This window comes from Canis aureus, chromosome 14 (assembly GCF_053574225.1).
Source record: "Canis aureus isolate CA01 chromosome 14, VMU_Caureus_v.1.0, whole genome shotgun sequence".
Taxonomy (NCBI): Eukaryota; Metazoa; Chordata; class Mammalia; order Carnivora; family Canidae; genus Canis; species Canis aureus.
In genome coordinates this window covers 26,837,990-26,861,747 of record NC_135624.1, presented here as the reverse complement: position 1 = coordinate 26,861,747, position 23,758 = coordinate 26,837,990, and the positions used below count along the sequence as shown (strand labels likewise).

The 23,758-nt window shown below is 37.9% G+C and overlaps 1 protein-coding gene and 1 long non-coding RNA gene across 17 annotated transcripts in view; one reads left to right on the top strand and one right to left on the bottom strand.

Moving 5' to 3' along the window:
• Positions 1–318: 318 nt before the first annotated feature.
• Positions 319–20,975, bottom strand: LOC144283306 (uncharacterized). Of its 3 annotated transcripts, XR_013351761.1 has the most exons (6): positions 10,142–20,975; positions 9,567–9,690; positions 5,472–5,551; positions 4,765–4,940; positions 2,759–3,018; positions 319–1,619 (listed from the first exon to the last, which is right to left on the bottom strand). It is a non-coding gene; the product is annotated as an uncharacterized LOC144283306 (long non-coding RNA). The 3 variants fall into 3 exon arrangements; XR_013351760.1 differs by lacking the exon at positions 5,472–5,551 and having other exon boundaries at positions 9,567–9,712; positions 10,142–20,967; XR_013351759.1 differs by lacking the exon at positions 5,472–5,551 and having other exon boundaries at positions 10,142–20,965.
• Positions 13,081–23,758, top strand: part of LOC144283305 (uncharacterized) — a 44,246-nt gene continuing 33,568 nt past the window's right edge. For 10 of the 14 annotated variants that reach the window (XR_013351756.1, XR_013351752.1, XR_013351750.1 and 7 more), the window contains exons 1-2: positions 13,081–13,166; positions 13,392–13,458. Coding sequence is in view for 3 of the 14 variants with exons in the window: in XM_077847204.1 (XP_077703330.1) it covers positions 13,353–13,458 (106 nt within the window). In the remaining 11 variants the exon portion in view is untranslated. Of the gene's footprint in view, positions 13,167–13,200; positions 13,459–23,758 lie in introns of those variants that run through there. The other 4 variants (XR_013351748.1, XM_077847204.1, XM_077847202.1 and 1 more) reach the window with 1 other exon arrangement.

The window sequence follows — 23,758 nt, the reverse complement described above, 5'->3', positions numbered from 1 at the left end:
TTTCTGAGGCATCTCCATACTGGTTTTTTTTTTTTTTTTTCAGAGTGACTGTACTAACTTGGATTCCCATCAACAGTGTAAACTACAAAATTTTTAAGAGAATCATATTGGTGAAAATGCTGACAGTTTGAATTAAAAAGGACAAAGGTAGTTCAAAATGGGCTCCCAGTTTTCTTTTTTTTTTTTTTTTGGCTCCCAGTTTTCTATATTCGGGAAACAGGCTATAGTAAGGTAAACATCTACAAACATGGGTCATTTGTTTTCTTTTGTTTTTACAGCTCTCTTGAGACATAATTCACATACCACAAAATTCATTCATTTAAAATGTACCATTATTTTAATTTATAAATTTGAAGCCATCACTACAATAAATTTTAGAATATTTTTATCATCTCAATCGGAAAAAAAATATGATTTAGCTAGCGCCTACCATCCCCTCCTCCCTACCCTCCTTTCCATCCCTAAGCAACCAATAACCTATTTTTCTGTTATTTGAAGGACTTGTCAGATTGTTTTCCAAAGTAGTTGTGATTTTGCTTTCCCACTAGCAGTCCACAAGGTTTCTGGTTTCTCCACATCCTTCCCAACACTTATTATTATCTTATATTTTGACTCTAGCCTACTGGGTATGAAGTAATATCTCACTGTGGTTATGATTTGCATTTACTTGATGACTAATGATCAACAGCATATTTTCATATGACTATCAGCCATTTGTATGTTTTCTTTGGAACGATGTCTATTGAGATCCTTTGCCCTTTTTGTATTATTTCTTATTTTTATTATTCAGTTGTAAGAATTCTTTATGTAAGAAATCTTTATGTATGTACAAATTCCTTATCAGATATATGATTTTCAAATATATCTGTAGTCTTTAGGTTGTCTTTCTACCTTCTTGATAGAAATCTTTGAAACATAAAAATTTTACTTTGATGAAGCTCAATTTATGTTTTTCCTCTTGTTGCTTATGTTCTGGGGTCATATCTAAAAACCCATTGCCAAATCATGAAGATTTACCTCTGTATTCTTCTAAGAATTCTATAGTTTTAGCTCTTACACTTAGATTTTTTAATCCATTTTGGTTAATTTTTATATAGTGTGAGGTAAGGATCCAACTTCATTCTTCTGTGACTATATCCAGTTGTCCCAGAATCATTTGTTGAAAACATTATTCTTTTCCCATTAAATGGTCTTGGCATCTTTGACAAATAATAGTTGTCCATATATCTATATACACAACTTTTATTGGAGTCATGAAAAAGAATGGACTGGGAGTCTTATATAAATTATATGGAGAAGAGTGGTGCCTCTTTTCAGTAACTCCTTTCCTGGAAACAAAAGATGGGGTATTTATTAACTCTCACTGTTTTCTAAGAATACAGAGCTCAGATAAAGTCCAACATTGTTAATCTCTACTTTTGCTCAATACGAAGGAATAGAGTAGGTTTCTGAATAACTAAAAGACAAGCATAAACCTTCTGAGTGAGACAAAGTAGGATCTCTCTAGGACTTTTGTTGGTGTTGTTGATATAAAATAAGTTGAACCATCGGTTTGAGAGGTTACAGCAAAAGTCAATTGTTTTAGAATCCAGAAGTCCAGACATCTTAAACAGGGATACCTGAAATTAAAAAGAGAAAATATTAATATAAAAGATTGAGTTAAAGCAAATAACTAGGAATCGACCCTGTGAGTCACAGATTTAGTGGATTCCAAGAGGCTGGTGGAAGAAAATCTTTTGATAAAGCAGTACTGCTGTGGAAATAAATGAAGGCCACCCAAATGAGAATGAGCAAAGACTATTTATTTAGAGCTTGCTATCATATGGGAGTCAGCCACCATCACTTACTTCTAGCAGAGACTCAAGGCAGGAAGATTAGTGGGCGACCTGTATAATAGACTAAAAAGGAAAAAAGACTTTAGGTATGCCCTGATAGAAAGCAGTTGGCATGAAGAAGTTGGGATGAAACTAACTAGAATTAGGGTATGCTATGTAACTAATTAGGGGAGCATTTTTGGCTTTTTATAGTTGGTCTTAAATCGGAAATGAGGAACAAAAATTAGGGAAGCAGGCAGTTGTTGGTTAACCAAGATTTAACCATTGGGGCAGTTGCTGCAGAGATGGTGATTTGGCTTACCAGGCTAATTGCTACTGAGGTTATGGAAATTTTTCTGTGTAGGTGCAAAAAGAAACACCATTCCTTATAGTCTTATTAGACTATTCCTTATGGTCTCATTTGATGAGACTAGAATTGCCCAGAGGTTTTATAAAGGGATGCAGTCATAGATGGCATATCCAGCTGTCAGTAAGACTGAGGGTAGTGGCTACTATTTGAGATAGTCTAATGATGGAATTATGATGAATATGTTCTGACCTAATAATTACATAAGGAGGGGAAAGAATGGAGAGAAAAGGCCATTATGTGTGAATAACAACCAAGGGTCTATAGGAAATAAGGATGATTATTAACAGACATATAAGACAAGAATCAGACAGAGGTCTTGGTCCAACACTCAAGGCAGAAACTACTCATCATCTGAAACCATCTATTGTTCCGAAGGTATTCAGTGAGCTGTTTCCTTCCCAAGATGATGTGTGTTTACAAGATCTCTGAATATCCTCAATGTGAATTCCCCAATTAGAGTAGCCTTCCAATTGTGTGAAACTCTGAATTGCTTCTTTAATCTCTTCAATCATAAAACATGAAACCAAGCATTGACTCTCTGGCATTTTACTATTTTATTTGTTATTAATCATACCTGATAAAGCTCCTTCCATTGAGATCAAAGGCAGTGGTTTTCCTCTGATGTATCTTCCAATAGACAAAATATCTTAGTTGAAGATCATAAAAAGGAGCACCTGAGTGGTTCAGTGGTTGAGCGTCTGCCTTTGGCTCAGATCGTGATCCTGGGGTCCTGGGATCAAGTCCTGCATCAGGTTCCCCACAGGGAGTCAGCTTCTCCCTCTGCCTGTGTCTCAGCCTCTTTATCTGTGTCTCTCATGGTTAAATAAATAAAATCTTAAAAAAAAAAAGATCATGAAGAGATGATTTAGAAAAATGATTTAGGGTATCATCTTAACCATTGATGATAGAACTGGGTGTATAATACAAGAGTCCCTTGTAAATTTTTGCCATGTCACCATGCAGTAGAGTGAAATCTAATATTGGAGATAAAATTCTCAAATATGTGCATCTTGCAGTCACTAGTTCATAGGGGGATATCTGATGTGTCCCTGAGGGAGTGAACTGCATAGCTATAAGAGCTAGTGAAAGTACTTTTGGCAAAGAGAGCTCGAGGATTTCTCAAAGTCTTGTTAATTTAAATTTAAGAATTTCCATCAGTCTTTTTAACCTTTTCAGGAAGGAGATTGTGGGTGATAAGAACAGTATAGCTTTTAAGTAAAGGTAACATCTTATAGAATTGTCTTACAAGGCTGTCGGTTAAGTGTGCATCCTGACTTCTAGATATAAAAGCTGAGATGCGCCAGGTTGAAAACACAAAATCAAGCAGTTTTTTAGTGACCATGATGCCTGTAATTTTTCAACAAAGGAATGTTACAGCACATCCTGAATATAGATATACAATAACTAAAACCTTTTCAAATCTCATATAGGTTGAAGCTAGTTAAAATCCATCTGAAGGTGTTCAAAGTGCCACCGAGGGTCCTGGCTGTGACTCCCCTTTACAGTTTTTCCCGGATTAAGCTGTTGATAGATGATACATGACTTGAAAATAACCTCAGCTGTCTTTTTAAAGTTTTCTCACCAATGTTAAGATAATAATCACTTCATCTCTTCCATGATGAATAGTTTCATGAAGAAATTTAGTTAATACCCATTTTAACTTATCTGATTTAACTAGGCAGCCATTTTGAGAGTGCCAGAGATTATCTGAGTGAAAGATGCAACCAGATCCTTCTTTTTCAAAAACTGGATGCTATATATTGATGTTTTTAAAGGTCTCTTTGAAACCCTCCAGAGATATATCCTTTGAGGGTTTAGGTAAGATCATAACCTTCATTAAGGCAGCATTTTTAGCATAATTACCTGCTAGAGCATTTTCTTTAGCTTCTGTATTATCTCTTTTTTACATAGGCCTCAATATTTATAACAACCATCCTTCTAGGAATCTAAAGATTTCTTAATTTGCTGTCCATTTTTAGGAGGAAACCAGCAGAGCTGAGAACTCCCTTTGCTGTGATTAAAACATCCCAGTGTCTTGTACTTGTCCAAAAGCAGATCTGCTATCTATGTATTTGTGTCTGCTCTCTGATCTTTAGCTAGTTGAAAAGCTCTAGGAAGTGCAATAAGTTTTGCCATGTGGGCTGATTTTACTTCATGTAGGGGACTTTATTCTAAAGAATGATCTTCTTAAATTACTGATAGTATATTCTGCTTAATAACTCATTTCAGTTGAAGAATCGTCCCTCAACAAATAATACTAGATCAGATTTCTAGGTGGGATCTATAATATATTGTTTCTTCCAGGTACAGAAATCTCTCTAAGGGAAATGAGACAATCATATTGTTGCCATTCTTTTAGGAACAGGGGAGTGGTAAGTTTCAGGGTGTTTCAGACGTGAAGAGTGATGTGAGAGGAGAGAGTAACAGAATCTCTTAAGAGGTTAACCAGTTGGCTGAAAAGTACTGTGTGTTCTCAGTCAATAACAATGTCTGTGTTGCATGAGGAACCATGAGGTTAAGTAGAGAGCCTAGAACTAGTTCAGCAGAAGCATGGACAAGTCTTGCCATGAAACTGATTACCTTAAATCAAAGGGAAAAAGCCTTTACAGCTGGGTCAAAGGTGAGTCAGTAGTAAGCAACTGGCTTTTGATGATTCCCATGAAATTGAGTTGAAACCTTAAGGGCTTGTAGAAATTGTTCATGCACAATTCAAGTTCAATTCAGTTCAGTGAAATGGCTTTTGTAGTTAGGAATGCCTAAGGAAAGAGACTATTGTTAGACTTTCTTTAGGGTATAGAAGACCTGTTTGGGCTCCCAGATCAGAGTCTCTTACTGAAGACTTAGACAATTCATAAAGAAGTGTTGCAATCACAGAAAAGTTTGGCACCCATAGCCTTTAATTTCCAGTTAAGCCTAGAAATCCTCCTACTTGTCACCTTGAAAGAGGTCTAGAGTAAGTTTGGATAGTCTTTAATCTATTGGGAGAGTGTTTCCCTACCTTAGAGGGGTCATTTCCTAAATAAAGGACAGTGTTCTGAAACATTTGTCATCTACCTTTTGAAACATTGTGTTCTTTTCCTATTAAGGCTGAGAATAAGCAAATGATCCTTTTAACAAGCTTCCTTGTTCCCCGAACAAAGTAAAAGATTATATTATATTATATTATATTATATTATATTATATTATATTATATTATATTATATTATTAATCAGAACTGAATAGCAAGGGAAATTTGGATCTTGATTGATTAAGGATATGAGAAAAATAATAGATGGCTTCCGTGCACCTCTGAAGCATGACCTACCAGGGATGTTGTCCTCTTCAGTGAAGGCAAAAAGATGTTGATTCTCTTGGTCTAGAGGCATGCTGAAAAAGGCAAGGGAAAGATCTACCACAGTGAAGCAAGTGGCTATAGGCAGAATAAATGACCGGGTGGTATTTGAATTACATACTACATAGAAACAAAAGATAATAATTTTGTTGATGGTCTTGAAGTCTTCAACAATTTATAACTTCATCCTATGGTTTCTTTTTTGTCAGGATGAGAGTGTTACAAGGGCTACTACAGACTATGAGATCTTTGAATATAAGGTTTTTAAAATAGCTTTAAGCTCTTCCTTTGTGTCTGGCCTCAAAGGATATTGGGAAAGTTTGGGTGATGATTTGATATGGTCTATCTGAATTGTAATAGTTCTCCTCCAATTCCATTCCAATTCCAATGTTGGAAATTTTAGCCCATAAAGTGTCAGGTATGGTGTCAAGATCTTTATCAGAAGTATGTAGTAAATATTACAGAGAAGGCAAAGGTATATCCAGAGAAACCCAATTTGATTATAAATAGAGGAGTCTTCTCAAATCCCAAGAAATAGTTCCTCTCATGTGTGTTTGCAAAACCCACTTGCATAATATATATTTCCTTACTAACTTTCCAAGGATGGCAGAGAGAAAAAAAAAAAGGAATATTTTTCAGTCAAGGATACAAGGGTTACAGTTAAGGGCTGTGAATTATGTAAAATGCCTGCTTCAAGATTTGTGTGGAATCAGAAAAGACCCCAAATTGCCAGGGGAATATTGAAAAAGAAAACCAGAGCCTGAGGCATCACAATGTCGGATTTCAAATTGTACTACAAAACTGTGATCATCAAGACAGTGTGGTACTTGCACAAAGACAGACACATAGATCAATGGAATAGAATAGAGATCCCAGAAATGGGCCCTCAATTCTATGGTCAACTAATATTCGACAAAGGAGAATAGACTATCCACTGGAAAAAGGACAGTCTCTTCAATAAATGGTGCTGGGAAAAGTGCAAAAGAATGAAACTAGACCATTCTCTTACACCATACACAAAGATAAACTCAAAATGGATGAAAGATCTAAATGTGAGACAAGAATCCATTAAAATCCTAGAGGAGAACACAGGCAACACCCTTTTTGAACTTGGCCAAAGCAACTTCTTACAAGATACATCTATGAAGGCAAGGGAAACAAAAGCAAAAATTAACTAGTGGGACTTCATCAAGATAAAAAGCTTCTGCACAGCAAAAGAAATATTCAACAAAACTAGAAAACAACCTACAGAATGGGAGAAGATATTTGCAAATGACGTTATCAGGTAAAGAGCTAGTATCCAAGATCTATAAAGAACTTCTTAAACTCAACTGCAAAGAAACAAACAATCCAATCATGAAATGGGCAGAAGACATGAACAGAAATTTCACCAGAGAAGACCTACACATGTGCACATGAGAAAATGCTCTACATCACTTACCATCAGGAAAATACAAATCAAAACCACAATGAGATACCACCTCACACCAGTGAGAATGGGGAAAATTAACAAGACAAGAAACAACAAAAGTTGGAGAGGATGTGGAGAAAGGGGAATCCTCTTGCACTGTTGGTGGGAATATGAACTGGTCCAGCCACTCTGGAAAACTGTGTGGAGGTTCCTCAAAGAGTTAAAAATAGAGCTACCCTATGACCCAGCCATTGCACTGCTAGGGATTTACCCCAAAGATACAGATGCAGTGGAAAGCCCAGATGCCTGCACCCCAATATTTATAGCACCAATGTCTACAATAGCCAAACTGTGGAAGGAGCCTCGGTGTCCATCGAAAGATGAATGGATAAAGAAGCTGTGGTCTATGGATTCAACGGAATATTTCTCAGCCATTAGAAATGACGAATACCCAGCATTTGCTTCGATGGGGATGGAAATGGAGGGTATTATGCTGAGTGAAGTAAGTCAATCGGAGAAGGACAATCATCATATGATTTTACTCATACGAGGAATATAAAAAATAGTGAAAGGGATTATAAGGGAAAGGAGGGAAACTGAGTGGGAAAAACTAGAGAGGGAGACAAACCATGAGAGACTCCTAACTCTGGGAAACGAAAAAAAGGTTGCAGAAGCGGAGGTGGGTGGGCAATTGGGGTAACTGGGTGACGGGCACTGAGGATCAGGGCACTTGACAGGATGAGCACTGGGTGTTATACTATATGTTGGCAAATCTAACTCCAATAAAAATATATTTTTTAAAAAATTAAAAAATAATTTAAAAAAAATTTTTAAATACCTGCTTTTATGTGCTATGTTTTCTCTGAAGAAGAGGTTGAGTAATGATGGTAGAATTTAAAAAGAAAGAGTATTACTCATTATCTACCAGGAATTAATGAGGTTCACCATCTATATTTGTAATTCACTTTGCTTGCTTAAAACTAATCCAGAATAGTGAATGCATTTTCCTTTCTTATTGATCTAAATTGAAGGGAGTTTTTTGTTTTTTTGGTTTGAATTTTGTTGCGGTGAGACAATTATTTTTCCAGTGCCCCTTCTTTTTACAATATCTACAAGTGTTCTTATCAATGGGTGGCTGGTTGGGAAGTGGTCTACTTAGCTGTTTGATCTTTAGGGCTACACATTTAAGTCTTGTCTCATTTTTATCCTAAAGCCATTTCAAAATGTTATGTCAGGTGTTTTACTTCAGATAACGGGGCTATTTCCTGTTATAAGTTATTTCTTCGAATTAGGTACTTAGTTTCAGGTTCAGCTCCATTAACAAAATGAAATAAAAGGGCTGCTAGTCAATCAGCATCTTCTTTCACACCCACGTGTTTTTGGAAGATATGTTTTAGTGTAACCTAAAAAGCGTCTCATAGTTTCATCTTTTATTGCATGATTGATTTATGGTTCAATCAATGTTTATTGATTGAACCAATGTATGGTGTCCGGGAGACTTTGCCCTATTTTTTGAGCTTTTTTGTGTCCCTCAAGCTTATTGTTGGAAAGAGGGATGCTGTAGGTCCCATTCTGGGTAGGTCCAGTCAGCTTTTACCATATAGGATTCAGCATCTGAGCTTCCAACCAACTCATGTACAAGTTAATATACATCAAGTAACTCTGGGTCATATGCACCAAAAAGAATTCTAAATTCTTTTATGAGTATTTGTTGATCTTGTTTAGGTTTAAAGAAATCTGGATTTACTCAGGAAATTACTTTGTTGCTTATGTTTGCCAACTTCCTCATAGCTTTGGTCAAAGAATCTTTCAGTGAAGTAATATTTTATTTAAACTTTCTTTGGAGGTCTCTGCATACCAATCAAAAAGTGTTGCCCATGAGGACTGAGAAGTCATATTCCTTTATTTTTTCAGGAATCTTTCAAATGAACAATTTTGTGGAAGTCAAATGCTCTCCCTCATCCCGAGTGCCCATTAAAGGCTTAAATTGTACTAGGGAAAATTATGTCATTTGGAAAGATAAGTATAAAAGTAAGCACTGTCGTGAGAGTGGATATACAAAGCAAGAGTTTTCCCGGAGGAGGAGAAGACTGAGATTTAGATGATTCCATGAGAGCTGCCAGTGCTGGTAGAAATGAAATGGTTCTGCAGTTCACATCTCAAACTCCAAACTCAACAATCTGTGCCATCTAACACATGGAATATCAGAGAGAATGCTCTTTCTCAATCAAAAAGGGAAAACAAAAAAAGCCCTCAGGACCAAAATTTGAGACAGAAACAGCACCTCATCCACTTTTACTGGTGACCTACAACAAAACTTGTCCAAATGGGCAGTTGTGGCAAGAAGAGCAAACTCATAGGTCTGTGAGGCTGGTGAGCAATAGGCTTAGAAAGCATATGCCTATGTTCTACTATGATTCTTCTTCTTAGATATAACACTTTTAGACGGTACTCCATGGGACAGTAACACAAATGCAAAAAAAATAAAAAATAAAAAAGATGAAAAGAATAGCTTGATTCCACCAATGACGCCAAACAAATGGGTGGGCACTGATGACAAAACCTGGGTACCAAACTCAGAAGAAATGACCAAAGAAATCAACATGAAGAGAGTAGAGTTCAGGTCTGTGCTGACTTACCACTTATTGTGGACTTGACAAGCAGTGAGCAGTGAGGCACAATGGGTTCTATGTGCCTGGTTGAAAACTGGAGGCCGTGGTGATGGTCGGTGCAAACTATATCTTGATGGAAACTCTGAGAAAGCTGTAGTAATAAATGAAAATCACTGAAATGAAAACAAACAGATGCTATTGATTCAGAGCTTGCTATAGCAAAGGAGTTACCACCATCACCTGAGATGAGCAGAAACTCAAATGCAGGTAGAGTAGTGGAAAGCTCTAGAGTAGAAAAGGGGAAGGTTTCAGGTAATGCCCTAACTGGAGACTGTTGGCTTACAGAAGCTAGAGGACTAACTAGAAGTGGACCATCCTATATGATTGGTCAGAGTACATATTTGACTTTCTATGGTTCATCCTAAGTGAAAAATATGAGCAAAAATTAGAGAAGCTGGCAATTATTGACTAGGCCCTGATTTGGGACTGATGTTGATCAGGTTATACTAAGCTGCTTAGACTAATTGCTATAGAGGCTGTTGATCAGGGCTCCATTTTGTATATGGTCTGGCCATTATTTTTTTCTGTATTCAGTCTCTTACCACTCATTGAATTTTTTGAATCCGAGACACCAGTTGTTTTGGTGGTGTTGTCCACAGCATTGGTTACTACTCCAGTAAGGAATGGATAACCTGAGACTTTCACCAGACTTGCTTGGTAGTCCAACCAGTGGACTATTCAGGGAAAGAACTGGACCATGAATGGTTAGTTGGCATGATGAGTCCTTCTAGTTTTATAAAAAGTTCTTAGACTTGAGCTTGCAATAACTCTTCAGATCTTGCAGGCAAAGACCAGTTACAAGGCAACTTTAGAGTCCCAACAAAAACTTGGCAATCAATTTGTAGTTCTCAATGACTCAATGACAAGCAGGAGGCAGAAAAATTGAAAACCTTGCTTTTAAGCTATGATTAGTTTGTAGCCAAATATTGAAGGAACCTGGAAGAACTGAAGAACTGAAAATTTGGTAAGAGTTCACAAGCTGTGCAAGGTGAGAAAATGCAATTTAGAAGTAAACACCGAAATGGTTTTTCAACAGGAAATGAGAAACCTTGGTTACCAGACAAGACAAAGTTTGAATATCCATCAGATACCTGCAGTTTATAGAGGTGTAAAATAGCCCAAAGACAATGAATAGGGTCAGAATCTGGTAATCCAGAAGAGCATGCCATAGTTTCCCATTGAAACACAAAATGCTCTCTTTAGTCCCTTTCTTCCCTTTGATCAAAGACAATCTCAAAGAAAGATCATTCTTGATCACAAAACAAAGCTGATCTCATTAGACATGGCCCAGCTGTTTACATAGATGCAGCAAGAATGACAAACTACCACATAGGTCTTCTATTTTGCTTTGAAGGACATTTTCATAAAGAACTTCAGATTAGACTTTCCAATGCCTCTTGAGGATAGGAAGCCAAGCCACAACTTCACCATCATTTTTCACCTGCAGTACCTATGATTTGGTGGAAGTCCTCTCTTCCTGAGGTCCCCAAAATGTCCTAAGCTTCCTGAGCCCGCCAGGAAGTGACCTTCCTTGCTCACCTATAAGGCTGAGAACCCTATAAAGCCAGTTACTGGGCCAGTTTTCCCAAGAAGGACTTGGTAAGTGTTGGCCCCAGAAAGTCAACCTTAGTCCTGAAAAATGTCTGGTCACATCTGTTGAAATGAGCATCACTTGCAAATGTGATGTTGTAGACAACGCCAGCCTTGATTGCATAACCAGTGTTGCCAATTCTGTCCTCATAACAAGGTGGACGGATTCTTACTGAATCTATGCAAATAACTAGAGTGCCATGAAAACAGGAATCCTCAATAAGAATTCCCCAAATTGGCAGCCCTGGTGGCTCAGCGGTTTAGCGCCACCTTCGGCCCAGGGCCTGATCCTGGAGACCCGGGATCGAGTTCCACGTCGGGCTCCCTGCATGGAGCTTGCTTCTCCCTCTGCCTGTGTCTCTGCCTCTCTCTGTGTGTCTCTCATGAATAAATAAATAAAATCTTAAAAAAAAATTCCCCAAATTTAGAAGGATGAGTCAGAGCAGAAAAGATAAGGGTTTCATTTTTGCTTTACAAGAGCATAGTCTACTCAATTGTTATGAGTAATGAATAGCTCAGCAGAAAAGAGAGAGTGGTTCCTTACAACCAGAAAGCAGAGCATTAAAGCATCAGCACTGTTCCAAACAAAGCCCATATCTATGCAGTTTATTCAATTCATTCAGTGCTTTATAATTAATTCCTGTTCCACTTGATCTTGGGTTAGTCATCTCATGAACACATCTGCTTCTTGACTGGATGTTTGGAATTCCTGACTCAGTCCCCTGGTGGGATCTCATAGTTATTGAAGTAATACTATCAGAAGCCTGGACCCAAGAGTACCTGGCACAGTCTTCTTCACCAGGCTTTTAGTCCTTTGTTGAAGCAATTCCAGGTGCTTTCATGGAAGCATCAGAAGTAAAACAAAACATGCAAACTCTCTGTAGATGACAAAAGACTAGAAATATCTATTGTTTACTTACTATGAGAATGATCTGAAGAGAATTCATTACAAGAATAATGCAATTACGAGCATATCTGATTGTTTCTGTGGCATGCAAAATGAAATCAAGTCAATCCAAAAAAGTTGTTGACAAAATATGTATAAACACAAAGATTTATGCCTATTTTCAAAGAAGAGTAGAGATTACACCTATTTTATGAAAATAGATTAACATCATCTTACAGACAAATTATAAGATATAAAAATTCCAAAACATTAGATACCATATACACCTAGCACAAAGTTAGACTATACCAACAATATATCAAGATTATCAAGTAAATAGAGCCAATACATCTAACATAGCTTCTAAACATCAGTAATAAATTAATAAAACTCTATAGATAAATGATGTGAATCCCCAATAGAATACTACTGCCCCAAATACACTAGATTCAAGTTCAAAAGTAAAGTTACAACCAAGGTAATGTGTTTTAAAAATAATTGAAATTATGTCCGCTAATACAATACTGCTTTTGTCTCATAGGCAAAGCAACACCAAGACTGATAAATAGAAACATATCATGGACAGCAAAAGCATTGATCATCGTCTATGACCTTCCCATATACAATTTTTTAAATATTTATTTTAATAACATCTTACCCACACAAATTTAACCTAGGGAAGTCTAGGCATTTCTTCTGATTTGAGAATATTTCCCATGCAACTCATCGTCAGTAACATACCAAATAACCCTCATTATTCCTAACATTTCTCTTTTTACAAGGTGAAAGAACAAAAATCATAGTGACTTTTGGGAGACCCTAAAATTTGGGTGCTGACAAGGCTAATCAAACTTTGAGCTTGATAAAACTTTAGGACCACAAGGCCTTCAAACCCATGTATATTTTCTGTGCTTAAACTTGCTCACCCATCTCAAGTGCAGACCCCGCCCTATGTGCTTAGCCACAAACCAATACTTCCTGCCTTGACTTCCCTGTTAGTACAATATTTGATGAATATTAAGTTTTAAGAACGCACTCGCACACCAGCTTTCGCATCCCCACCTCCTACTCTCCATGGCCACCTATCCCAGGTGTCTCTGCATTTAAAAGCTTTGTCCACCCACCCCTCCCCAGAGACATTCTTGACTTAGTCTTCATGCAGCTTCCTATAATGATATTTTCTTCCTACTGCAATAACTTTCTTAAGGAAATCCTTCAAACTAATGTGCAGATTGCATTTTTTTCTTTGACAGTTATGACGTTGTGACTCTGACAGAATGCCAAATAACCTCAGGATCTTGCTTTCTTCACCCCAGGGTCAACGCCATCTTAGCAGATGCTGGGTCCTTTCATGGCTGGGATGGGAAGTCGGGATCCACAGTGGTGAGTCTCACTCCTGGTCCAGTGTTCCAAACATGTGTCTGTTTTAGTATGGTAAAGACTGGGCTTTATTCTTCATTTTTGTCTTTTTTCTTCCTTCTATTTCTCTCCTTCTTCTGGCTTTCCTGGGTGTGATTAAAGCCTCTGCCTCTCTCCTGGGATATCATACCTTGGATTAAAGTCCTTAGCACCAACAGGTATTCCTTTCATTATCAAGGGAAATTGTCAATCTAACCATAGTTCCACACACTCTTCCCTGTGTGGGGTAAGCTTGGACATTATTCACACTGATTTCACCCAATCTCTTCAAAATGACAGAATTTCACTAAAAAAAAACAAAAAAAACAAAAACAAAAACAAACAAAAAACCTAGAATTTCAATGGCCTCTTTGGGGAACTTGGGATCTTTGCAAATTTGTTTATTCTGAGTAGGGATTTTGAATCTCATGACTCCAAGATCACATCCAAACAGTGAACTGCTTGTATTGTTTGGTACAAAGAAACAGAATAATGTCCCTCTCACAAAAACTTTCAGAGACCACTGCTTCCTTCAAAAACCAAGTCCCTCCTCAGTGTCTTCTAAGACCTCTGCCTTCCCATCACCATCGCCTAACTTCTGCTTCCTTTTTTCCACCCCCAACTTGTCCTTCAGCTCCCTAGAATCCTTTGTTCTTCCCCTGTCAACACGTCTACCGCCTCCTCTCCATTATCCACGCTGCCAGTTCTTCCCTCTCTCACTCAGGGTCCTCAACTCCCTGTAGACACCTGAAGTTTAAGTGCCCTGCTATTGTGGGGGCTCTGAGGAGTTCTACTACACCAGGAGAAAAAGCCTGCGGCTGCAAAAGCTAATTGGAACAGGCTGCATGTTTTCTCCGCTCAGATGGGCTTCAGAGACACCAGATGGCCACTTGGTTTCTCCTCCATCATTCTCCCAAAATGCAGCCCACAACCTCCACAGGATTACAGGTCAGGGCAAAGCACATCGTAAGGGTCTCCTCCACAAATACTGGGGGAGCTGCTTTACCTCTTACATTGAGCAAGTTACTTCAATTTGCCCCATCTGCCAGAAATACAATCTTTGTAAAAATGTAAAAGTAAGGCAAGATTAGAGTCAGCTCTTTTGTATGAGCCAGTGAGTTTTGAGTTTCCGTGTTTATAACTTGCACCAGGGCTAAATTTTTTAATTAAAAATTAAAGCTATAAGCTTTTTGTGTCTATCTCTATGTGTGTATATATATGTATATACATATGTTCTATTATGCATGCATAGTATTTTCTTACCTCCAAATGGTATTACCACATTAAATTCTAAAATCCCTTAAAAGAGATCCTTTTGGATTGGCTAAGAGATAAATAAGAGTTTATAGAATTTTGACCTTCCTGGAATTCCCAGAAATCAATAAAATTAAATCTCTAATTTGTTGAATATGGGGGGGAGTATTCTTATAGAAACTTACTAAAAAGTTTTTAAAATTCAAGTTCATATGATTTAGGTAAATCTTTGGCAAATGAGACTATTTCTAATGTTGTTGGTTTAATAAATACAGTAATGCCTTTGAGTTTTCAGCCTTGCAAAAACACTTTTTTATTTTACTCAAGTGTGTTTTTCCTAAACTCATTCAGGTGCTTACATTTTGCTTGATAAAAGTATATTCTAACAATATGTTTAATATGTTCATGGCATATCATGTCTCAGAATTATTATGTTGTATTTTTTTCTCTGTAAAAAATATGCTTATACACTTTCATAAATTAGATATAATAGCCAGTCTTCTCTGAAAATATGATTAATTACTCTGGCATGTTTTGTCTAAAATTTCTTGAACTGACTTTTTTAAATGTCACATAAAAATCTAATTTCCTTATTAATTGTACTATTTTTATATATTTTTAGAGTGAACTTTGATCAGATCTTTCACCTTTAAAAATTATCAAAAATACATCAACCACGGCTATTTTAAGTTTTTTGTTATCTACAAGTGGTTATGTGTTTTAGTCTAATGATTCCCGAAGAGCCTTGCAAATCAGCTCCAGCTGTGTGCTTCCTCTTAAACCAAATATCTTAGAGACCTGTGGAAATGACCATTCCAGGTACTCTTGGGTATAGGCTTCTAGTGGCATTGCTTCAATAAGTTGGGGACCACACTGTTGGACTAAAGTCAGGATTTCTAGAACTCTAGTGGAAAAGAATATGAATTTATAAGACTGCTAATCCAAGTTAGAGCAGAACAAGAATTAATTACATAGCACTGGATGAACTGATGATTCATGATTATGGGCTTTGTTTGGAACAGTGCTGATGCTTTAATGCTCTGCTTTAAAGGAACCACTCTCTCTTTTCTGCTGAGCTATTTATCACTCATAACAATTGAGTAGACTGTGCTCTTGTAAAGCAAAAATGAAACACATATCTTTTCTGCTCTGACTCATCCTTCCAAATTTGGGGAATTCTTATTGAGGATTCCTGTTTTCATGGCACTCTAGTTATTTGCATAGATTCAGTAAGAATCCGTCCACCTTGTTATGAGGACAGAATTGGCAACACTGGTTATGCAATCAAGGCTGGCGTTGTCTACAACGTCACATTTGCAAGTGATGCTCATTTCATCAGATATGACCAGACATTTTTCAGGACTAAGGTTGACTTTCTGGGGCCAACACTTACCAAGTCCTTCTTGGGAAAACTGGCCCAGTAACTGGCTTTATAGGGTTCTCAGCCTTATAGGTGAGCAAGGAAGGTCACTTCCTGGCGGACTCAGGAAGCTTAGGACATTTTGGGGACCTCAGGAAGAGAGGACTTCCACCAAATCATAGGTACTGCAGGTGAAAAATGATGGTGAAGTTGTGGCTTGGCTTCCTATCCTCAAGAGGCATTGGAAAGTCTAATCTGAAGTTCTTTATGAAAATGTCCTTCAAAGCAAAATAGAAGACCTATGTGGTAGTTTGTCATTCTTGCTGCATCTATGTAAACAGCTGGGCCATGTCTAATGAGATCAGCTTTGTTTTGTGATCAAGAATGATCTTTCTTTGAGATTGTCTTTGATCAAAGGGAAGAAAGGGACTAAAGAGAGCATTTTGTGTTTCAATGGGAAACTATGGCATGCTCTTCTGGATTACCAGATTCTGACTCTATTCATTGTCTTTGAGGTACTTAGCACCTCTATAAACGGCAGGTATTTCATTAATATGCAAACTGTCCTGTCTGATAGATGCTTAATTAGCTCCCTTTCCCATTATGGATAAACTACCTACTTATAAATTGGACTTGGATCTGTTACTTTACAGAGATTGTCAACTCTTACCAAATTTTCAGTTCTTCCAGTTTCCCTCAATATCTGACTGCAACCTTTCAAACTAACTTGTCCATCTTTTCTCCCCTCCCTCCTGACTTCAAGTCACTGAGAACTAAAACATGATTGCCCAGATCCTTATTAGGATCCTACATTGCCTTGTAACTGGTCTTTTTCCTCAGGATCTGAAGAAACACTGTATTAGTCCTTGCAGGAACCCTACTTCTACCTGGACAAGCTGCTGTGTGGGTCACTAAGAAAGTCCGGTGAAATGTTCGGGTCATGCATGCCCTCCTAAGGGAGGGAACCCAGGCTCTGGACTACATAATTAAGAGCCTAATACAATTCAGGGAGCAGTGCTGCACAATCAAACTCTTTCATCCACTGACCTCCTGAATTTCACTGGACTAGATACTCTTTGGGTTTGACATCTGGCTCTTTAATAAATTCCTTTGCATTTTATCTTTTTTATTCAGGCATCCCACTGAAGGACACAGAAACAACTGACCTTTGCCTGAACATCAAACAGATGGTTCACTAGTCTTCTGCTAGGGATAGCACTGAGAAAATGCTGATATCAGGGTCTGTTTTGCTCAGCCATCCCCTCTTTCAGTTATTCCTGAATTGTTCATGGAGAGTGTCTCTGAGCCCACCTCAAACAAGGAGAGGGACTGAAAAGCTGATGAAACTTTGTGCTTCACAGGAGTTTAGGCTGCTTCGCTGAAGACCACTAGGCCTCAACTCTAAATTCACTTCCCACACTTTAGTTTGTTTACTTCACCTGAGACCCAGAATCCCAAGCCCACGTGTTGGAGCACAAACTAACTTTCCAGCTTTAGCTTCTCTATTAGTACAATATTTGATGCATTTCATTAAGTTCCAAGGCTCCTCCCGCACACCAGATGTTAGCATGGCATCGTTCTTGTGCTTTCCACAGACACCTATCACAGTGTCTCTGCTTACAGAAGCGTTGCTCCCTTCCCCTTGCCTGAAACTGTTCTGGCTTAGGTTTCAAGCATCTTTCTGCAATGGTTTTGCTCAATAATGTCTTTCCTTACTCAGGTTCAGACTTCACTTTTTTTTTTCCTTGACAATTTCCTTGGCAAAAGATATCATTTAGGATTTGATTTCTGGAAGGTGAAATATAAAAAGCAGTCAGGAAGTTTGAACACTTGATTAAATGGGACCATGGATTACTAAGAAACAATAGTTGGTCATCTAGTTAACCAAAACAACAATATAAGTTTTAAAGAAGATATATGAGTTATGTGACTATAAAGGACTTCAGTTCTTTTTAAGTGAAAAAGCTTTGTTCTCTCAAATAATTAAAGATATGACAAAGTCAACAATATAGGAAATTATTCTAATAAGACCCTGAATGGTTGTTTTATAGGCAGATTATTTTCAAGGTAAAAAAATATATATATTTTACAAGCACTTATTAAGAGAAGACCAGTAATCCAAAAAAATTTGTTATTTTAATAGAAAACCAAATGTTAGTTTTGAAATAGTATATTTAGTACTAATACTCTTACTAAAAAAATCTTATAAATAAACTTGTAAACCTTAGTCAGCTTTGACTATAAGAAGTAAAATTCCCTTTCCATGAACCATCTGCAACTTTCTCTATCCAGACAAGTTTTATCATATACTTCTCTCTCTCTCTCTCTCTCTCTCTCTCTCTTTCTATCTCCCTTTCTTTCATTTTAGAATAAGTCATTTTACTTTGGAACAAAGCTTCCCTTGTTTTCCTTAACAAACTACCTCCTGCACACATTGCATGCAAAGCTGTTCCTCTCTATTGCTCTCACTCCTAATAGAGCCTTATTCACATATATTGATTCTAAGTTTTTGCTACAGCCACTTCTATTGCATGGAGAAGACTAGGAGGTGGTGTATGAGAAGAGGTATTCCCAGGGCATGTGTTCAAATGGCAAGGCAGATCTTATTAGAGCTACTGCAGTAAAGGAGAGACTTCTATATAGACCTGAGTCTTATCCCATACAGCACAGTCAGCCAGAGATCTGCAGCCAGCGAGCCAATTGAAGGGGTAGGTGGATGGAAAATTATTGACAGAAAAAAAAAGGGGGGGGTAATTATTGACAGGAACTTTGTTAGACACCAAAATAGGGATATTCCTGCTAAATTGGCTTAACGGGATTCTTACTAAAAGCAGGCCAAGGGTTTAGATATCCAGTGCAGGGTACGAAGAGTTCAATCAGACATCAAGGATAATCAGATATAAAGGATGATTGTCAACTAACTAGCATAAGATTCCTTGCTAAAATGGGGCTCAGCAGGCCAAGGTCAAGGCCTTATCTAGAAGAAGGCTCAGAGGAGCCTGACTAAAGTCTGGTCAAGGAAGGAGTGTTTGCTAGTAAAATAACTGTAAACTGTCTTTCATACACCAGTATTTTCTAGCAGACTAGCAGAGCTTATAAATATACATCTCATAACTTTTTATAGCCATGAATGTCCCTCATAGTATAGCTTCTCAATGTGGCAAAAATGAACATGTCCATTAACAAACTCAAATAGATAGCTTCTCTGTATTATATAAAAATGAGAGGCAAAAACTATATAAAAATGAAATTGTTTAACAATTAATGCTTCAGTATTTTATCCTACTTAGTTATGCTCTAGGTATCTAATGAATATTCATGAATTAACTCAATTAGCATCAGCCCAAGGTTTTAAGTTACCAAATGATTTTGGAAGCCTTCTTAAAGCTGACATTCTACACAACATAGTTACTTTTGAAATTAAGTTTGTCCAAATAATGACTTAATTTGACTAAATATAAATTTACATTTTTTATAATCTTGAAATATAGTAACTGAAATGATAGCACATTAAATCAGCAAAACTTTATAAGTTAAGGAGAAATATGCCCACGTAAAATAAAAAATATATGTTTGTATTACACTTAATGCTGACAACTCAGAGGATATAGCTATTTTTATTAAACCAACAATATTAAATTAGTTTCATTTGCCAAAGTTACCTAAATTATGTAAACTTGAATTCTTAGAACATTCAAGAATGTATTCTGAGCACATTGAAAGTATTCGAAATTTAATTTTTTCAGTATTTGAGAATTTTTAGGAATAGTGCCATTTGTGTAAGACCTTAGTTAGCTCTAAGTCAAATAAAACACAGCTCTTTCTAAAAAATTTGTAATCTATTTAGTAATACCATCTGGAGGTAGGAAAATACTACATACCTATAGACACATAAACATACATCTAAATCTAGAAAACTTACATCTTCGATTACAAAATTTCATACCATATATCAGGGGTAAACCCAGAAATACAAAACTCACTTTCATATACAACTCATTTTCTTCCTAATTCTTACTTGATTTGAGGTCAAAATGGAGAAAAATGGACAACAGAGAAGAATAACAAACTCCATTTTCTGTCATCTTTCATTTGATAGAGACGAAGTATCTATAAACCAATATTCATTTGCAGAGATAGCCAAATGGTCTAACTATAAAACAAACAAAACAAAATGAAATCTATCACCAGAAACCAACTAAAGTACTCAGAAAGAATCAAAATTAAATTCTTAGCATGCTTCCAACAGACAACATCTGGAACATAGGACCAGAATCAGGACTTACCTTTAGACCCTTAGGTTGCCAGCCATAACTACAGTACAAATGGCTCCAAATGGCCTTATTACCTGACTGGAGCAGATGGGAATCTGAAGGCAAGTTCTGATCCTGAGTCATAGCACCAAACTGTCAAAGACAAAAAACAGACAAGTTAGGAGAATAATATGATATCACAAGCAGTATCAACCCCAGTCTAAATATCTTCGGAACAGCTCAGCTTTTATACACATTTTGCAAATGAGGTGGTTTACACTGTGGTTTTTGCAAACTGAAAAATAAGCCCTAGTCATCAAAACAGGAAATGGTTGGTTTTCCCAAATATGGTTAACTTCAGAGAACAAAGAGGTTTAATCTCCCTTAATCAATCATGAGATAAAGAACAGGAAGCTGAAGTGTCTGTTTTGCCTTGTCAGCAGATTCAGACCAAAGGAGAAAGTTTGCTGGGTTTTGTCACACGTGATCAAAGATCTGGTAGCAAAGAGTTCAAGCAGAAGTGACAACAAAAGGAATGAAATTTCTAGCCACCCCTGAAGCTAGGCTCAGTCATGTCTCCTTCCTCAGCCTAGCACACTCTTCTGGCTCTTCTGTATGGAGTGCACTTACTTTCCATGCCCCCCTCCACCACACACACACACACACACACACACACACACACACCTCCTTCCACATAGCCTTCCTTCCCCTCTTCACACTTCTACCTACATCTCTCCATTTCCAGTGATGGCAGCCCATCACTCTATCACCTGATCCCTTCAAGGCCACTGTAATATCTCCTAAATGATCTCCTTCCTTCCAGTCTTTTCTCTCACAATTCAATTTCCATGGAGTTGTCAAAGCAAGCTAAAGTGAAAATCCGATTTTTTTACTAATCTGTTCATAAATTTCAATCTCTCTTCCAAAATGGTCTATACCGCATAGCAGAAAATTCAGGCCCTTCACATTCTGACTCACCTCCATTCTTTTGCCAACCCTGAGCAGACTCTACATTCCAGCTCTTTTGAATATCCAATATTCAATATCCCAAACACCCCATGCTCTCCTCCATGTCCAGATTCTTGCTTATATTTTCCTTCTGCTTCTACTGCTTTCTGTCCATCTAGCTAAGTCCTTAAAGCACATCCACATGAAGTTTAGATGGCATGTACTCTGGGTTCATCCCTGGGTCCGTTTGTTCTCTTAGCCTTCCCAAATCTGAACGGACTGGAATTACTCTCTCCTTAGCATTTGCCATACCATTTGGAAAATTCCTCTTTCTTTGCCTATCTCTGCAAATAAACCAGAAACTCCATGCAAGTTGAGACCATGTGTTTTTCACTGCTTTTTCATGGCAAGGGGAGATAGAGGGTTCTGGTACTGGGCGGGCATCTGTTTCCAGAAAGCAGTGCCTGGCACACTACAATCATGCAGTGAACACTTGTGAAATCACTGAATGGATGAACTTACCATCTACCTTTCTAGTTATACAATATGGTGGGATGATGCAACACATCTCACAATTGTGTTGTGGAAACAAAACAAGCGTATGTAAAGCAATTAGAAAAAAACTAAAGACTATGAGGTAGAACATGAAATAGATTTGTTTTTACAAAGACTGTCGCATTTCACAAAGTCTAATGAACACTAGCACCCACCAACCAGCCACCCTAGGGGTCTGGATATGCACTTCTCTGGGAATTGCCTTTCTACACTCAAAAAACCGGAAGGAATTCCTCCATAGATCCTGATTTCAGAGACAGTATCTGAGCAAGTTGCATTCTTGAAAATCTGCTTCATTCCTTTTTAGTTAACCAACGTGAATATCCTCCTGGCTTTCATGACTATGGGATGCATTCTCCAAAATCAAATTTACAATTACAATGATTTTGGCACCACACAGTGCCCTGTGCATAAACAAGACTTGATAAATACTTGCTGAATCAGTGACTTGCAGAATAGCTTCCCATCACTTTGGGAATGAATGTGATTTCCTTAATTTCCTTGATTTTCTTCTCCTGAAACATTCCGCTTGCAATGCCACTCATGATTATTCAGACCATAGTCAAAAGGAAAAAATAAATCTTTATCCTGTCTAGCCATATTCATAACCATGAGTTACAGAGGCTGAAATATTTTCCAAAGCAGTATGCTCTGAACCTGCCGAGCAGCACCACAGGTAAATTGCCTTTTAAAGAAACTGCACCTTGGCGGAGAACCTTCATGGGAATATTACAGTTCTGAGGTTGAAATGATCTTCATTTAGGTCCCTCCCCCCCCCTCCGCCAGAAGCAGATCCTGATACAAAGATTTATTGCGAATAGACTTGGAATAAGATCCCAGGAAATCTCAGGAGGAGGATGGAGAATGGGGACAGGCAAGAAGGGGCAGCCAAGAGAATGCCCTTGTGGGAGACTGGGTCTCTGCCTCCGGGGGGCAGTGTAGTACACATCTCAGAGACGACTGGAGGACTCCGAAAATCTGGGTCATTTCAAGCACTAAACCCCATTAGATGAGAACTGCTCTGAGGATATTAATTCCCCAGCATTTACAGCCCACCTGACACCAGGCCAAGCATGTTAGCTTGCTAGAGGAAGCTCTTAAAAAACCACAAGTTCTTGTAGCATAGAGTAGTTTCTTGAACCACTGAGTCCTCAGGAGACACCGATGAGGAACAGGGCCAGTGTCTCTAAGCCATACTTTGGTATAGTCAAGTTCTGAATTGCAAGATGCATTCACGGAACTTAGACTCGGTCACATTTCAGCTGAACCAAGGCAACGGCACCTGAAATAGGCTGTCTCAGCCGATACACAGCAAAAAAGGAATTATGAATTTCTTTAGCTTCATTAAATTTCTGCAATGCGTGCCATGCAATAGCTGGATTTCTAAACTCTTCTCCAAATTTTTATTCACTCCTTTTGTACCTAAATGAGACCAGTTCCCTCAAGCAAATGAAACATGCTTATCTTCTCCTTGAAAGCTTGATTCAATCCATCCTTTCAGAAGTAGACCCTGCAGCAGGGAGTCCTGTGCAAGGGATGTATTAAGAAGTGCTCCCACAAGAAAGCAGGAAGGGAGAAAGGAAGCAGAGGAGGGAGGAGGAGGAAGCCAAGCAAGGGTGTGATGTCCATGAAGCCCCAGCCTGCAGCCCGATCCCTCAGAGAGCTCTGAAGTATAAATTACACTCTCATATGCCATTTGCAAATATCTTCTCCCATTTTGTAGGTTGCCTTTTAGTTTTGTTGGCTGTTCCTTTGCTGTGCATAAGCTTTTTATCTTGGTGAAGTCCCAATAGTTTATTTTTGCCTTTGTTTCTGGATGGTCACAATTTCTGGGGGAAATGTTATGAAGAGAAAGTTAGCAGAATAAGGTAAACTTCTGCTGCTGCCTTTGGACCTCAGACCACCAGGTGGTACC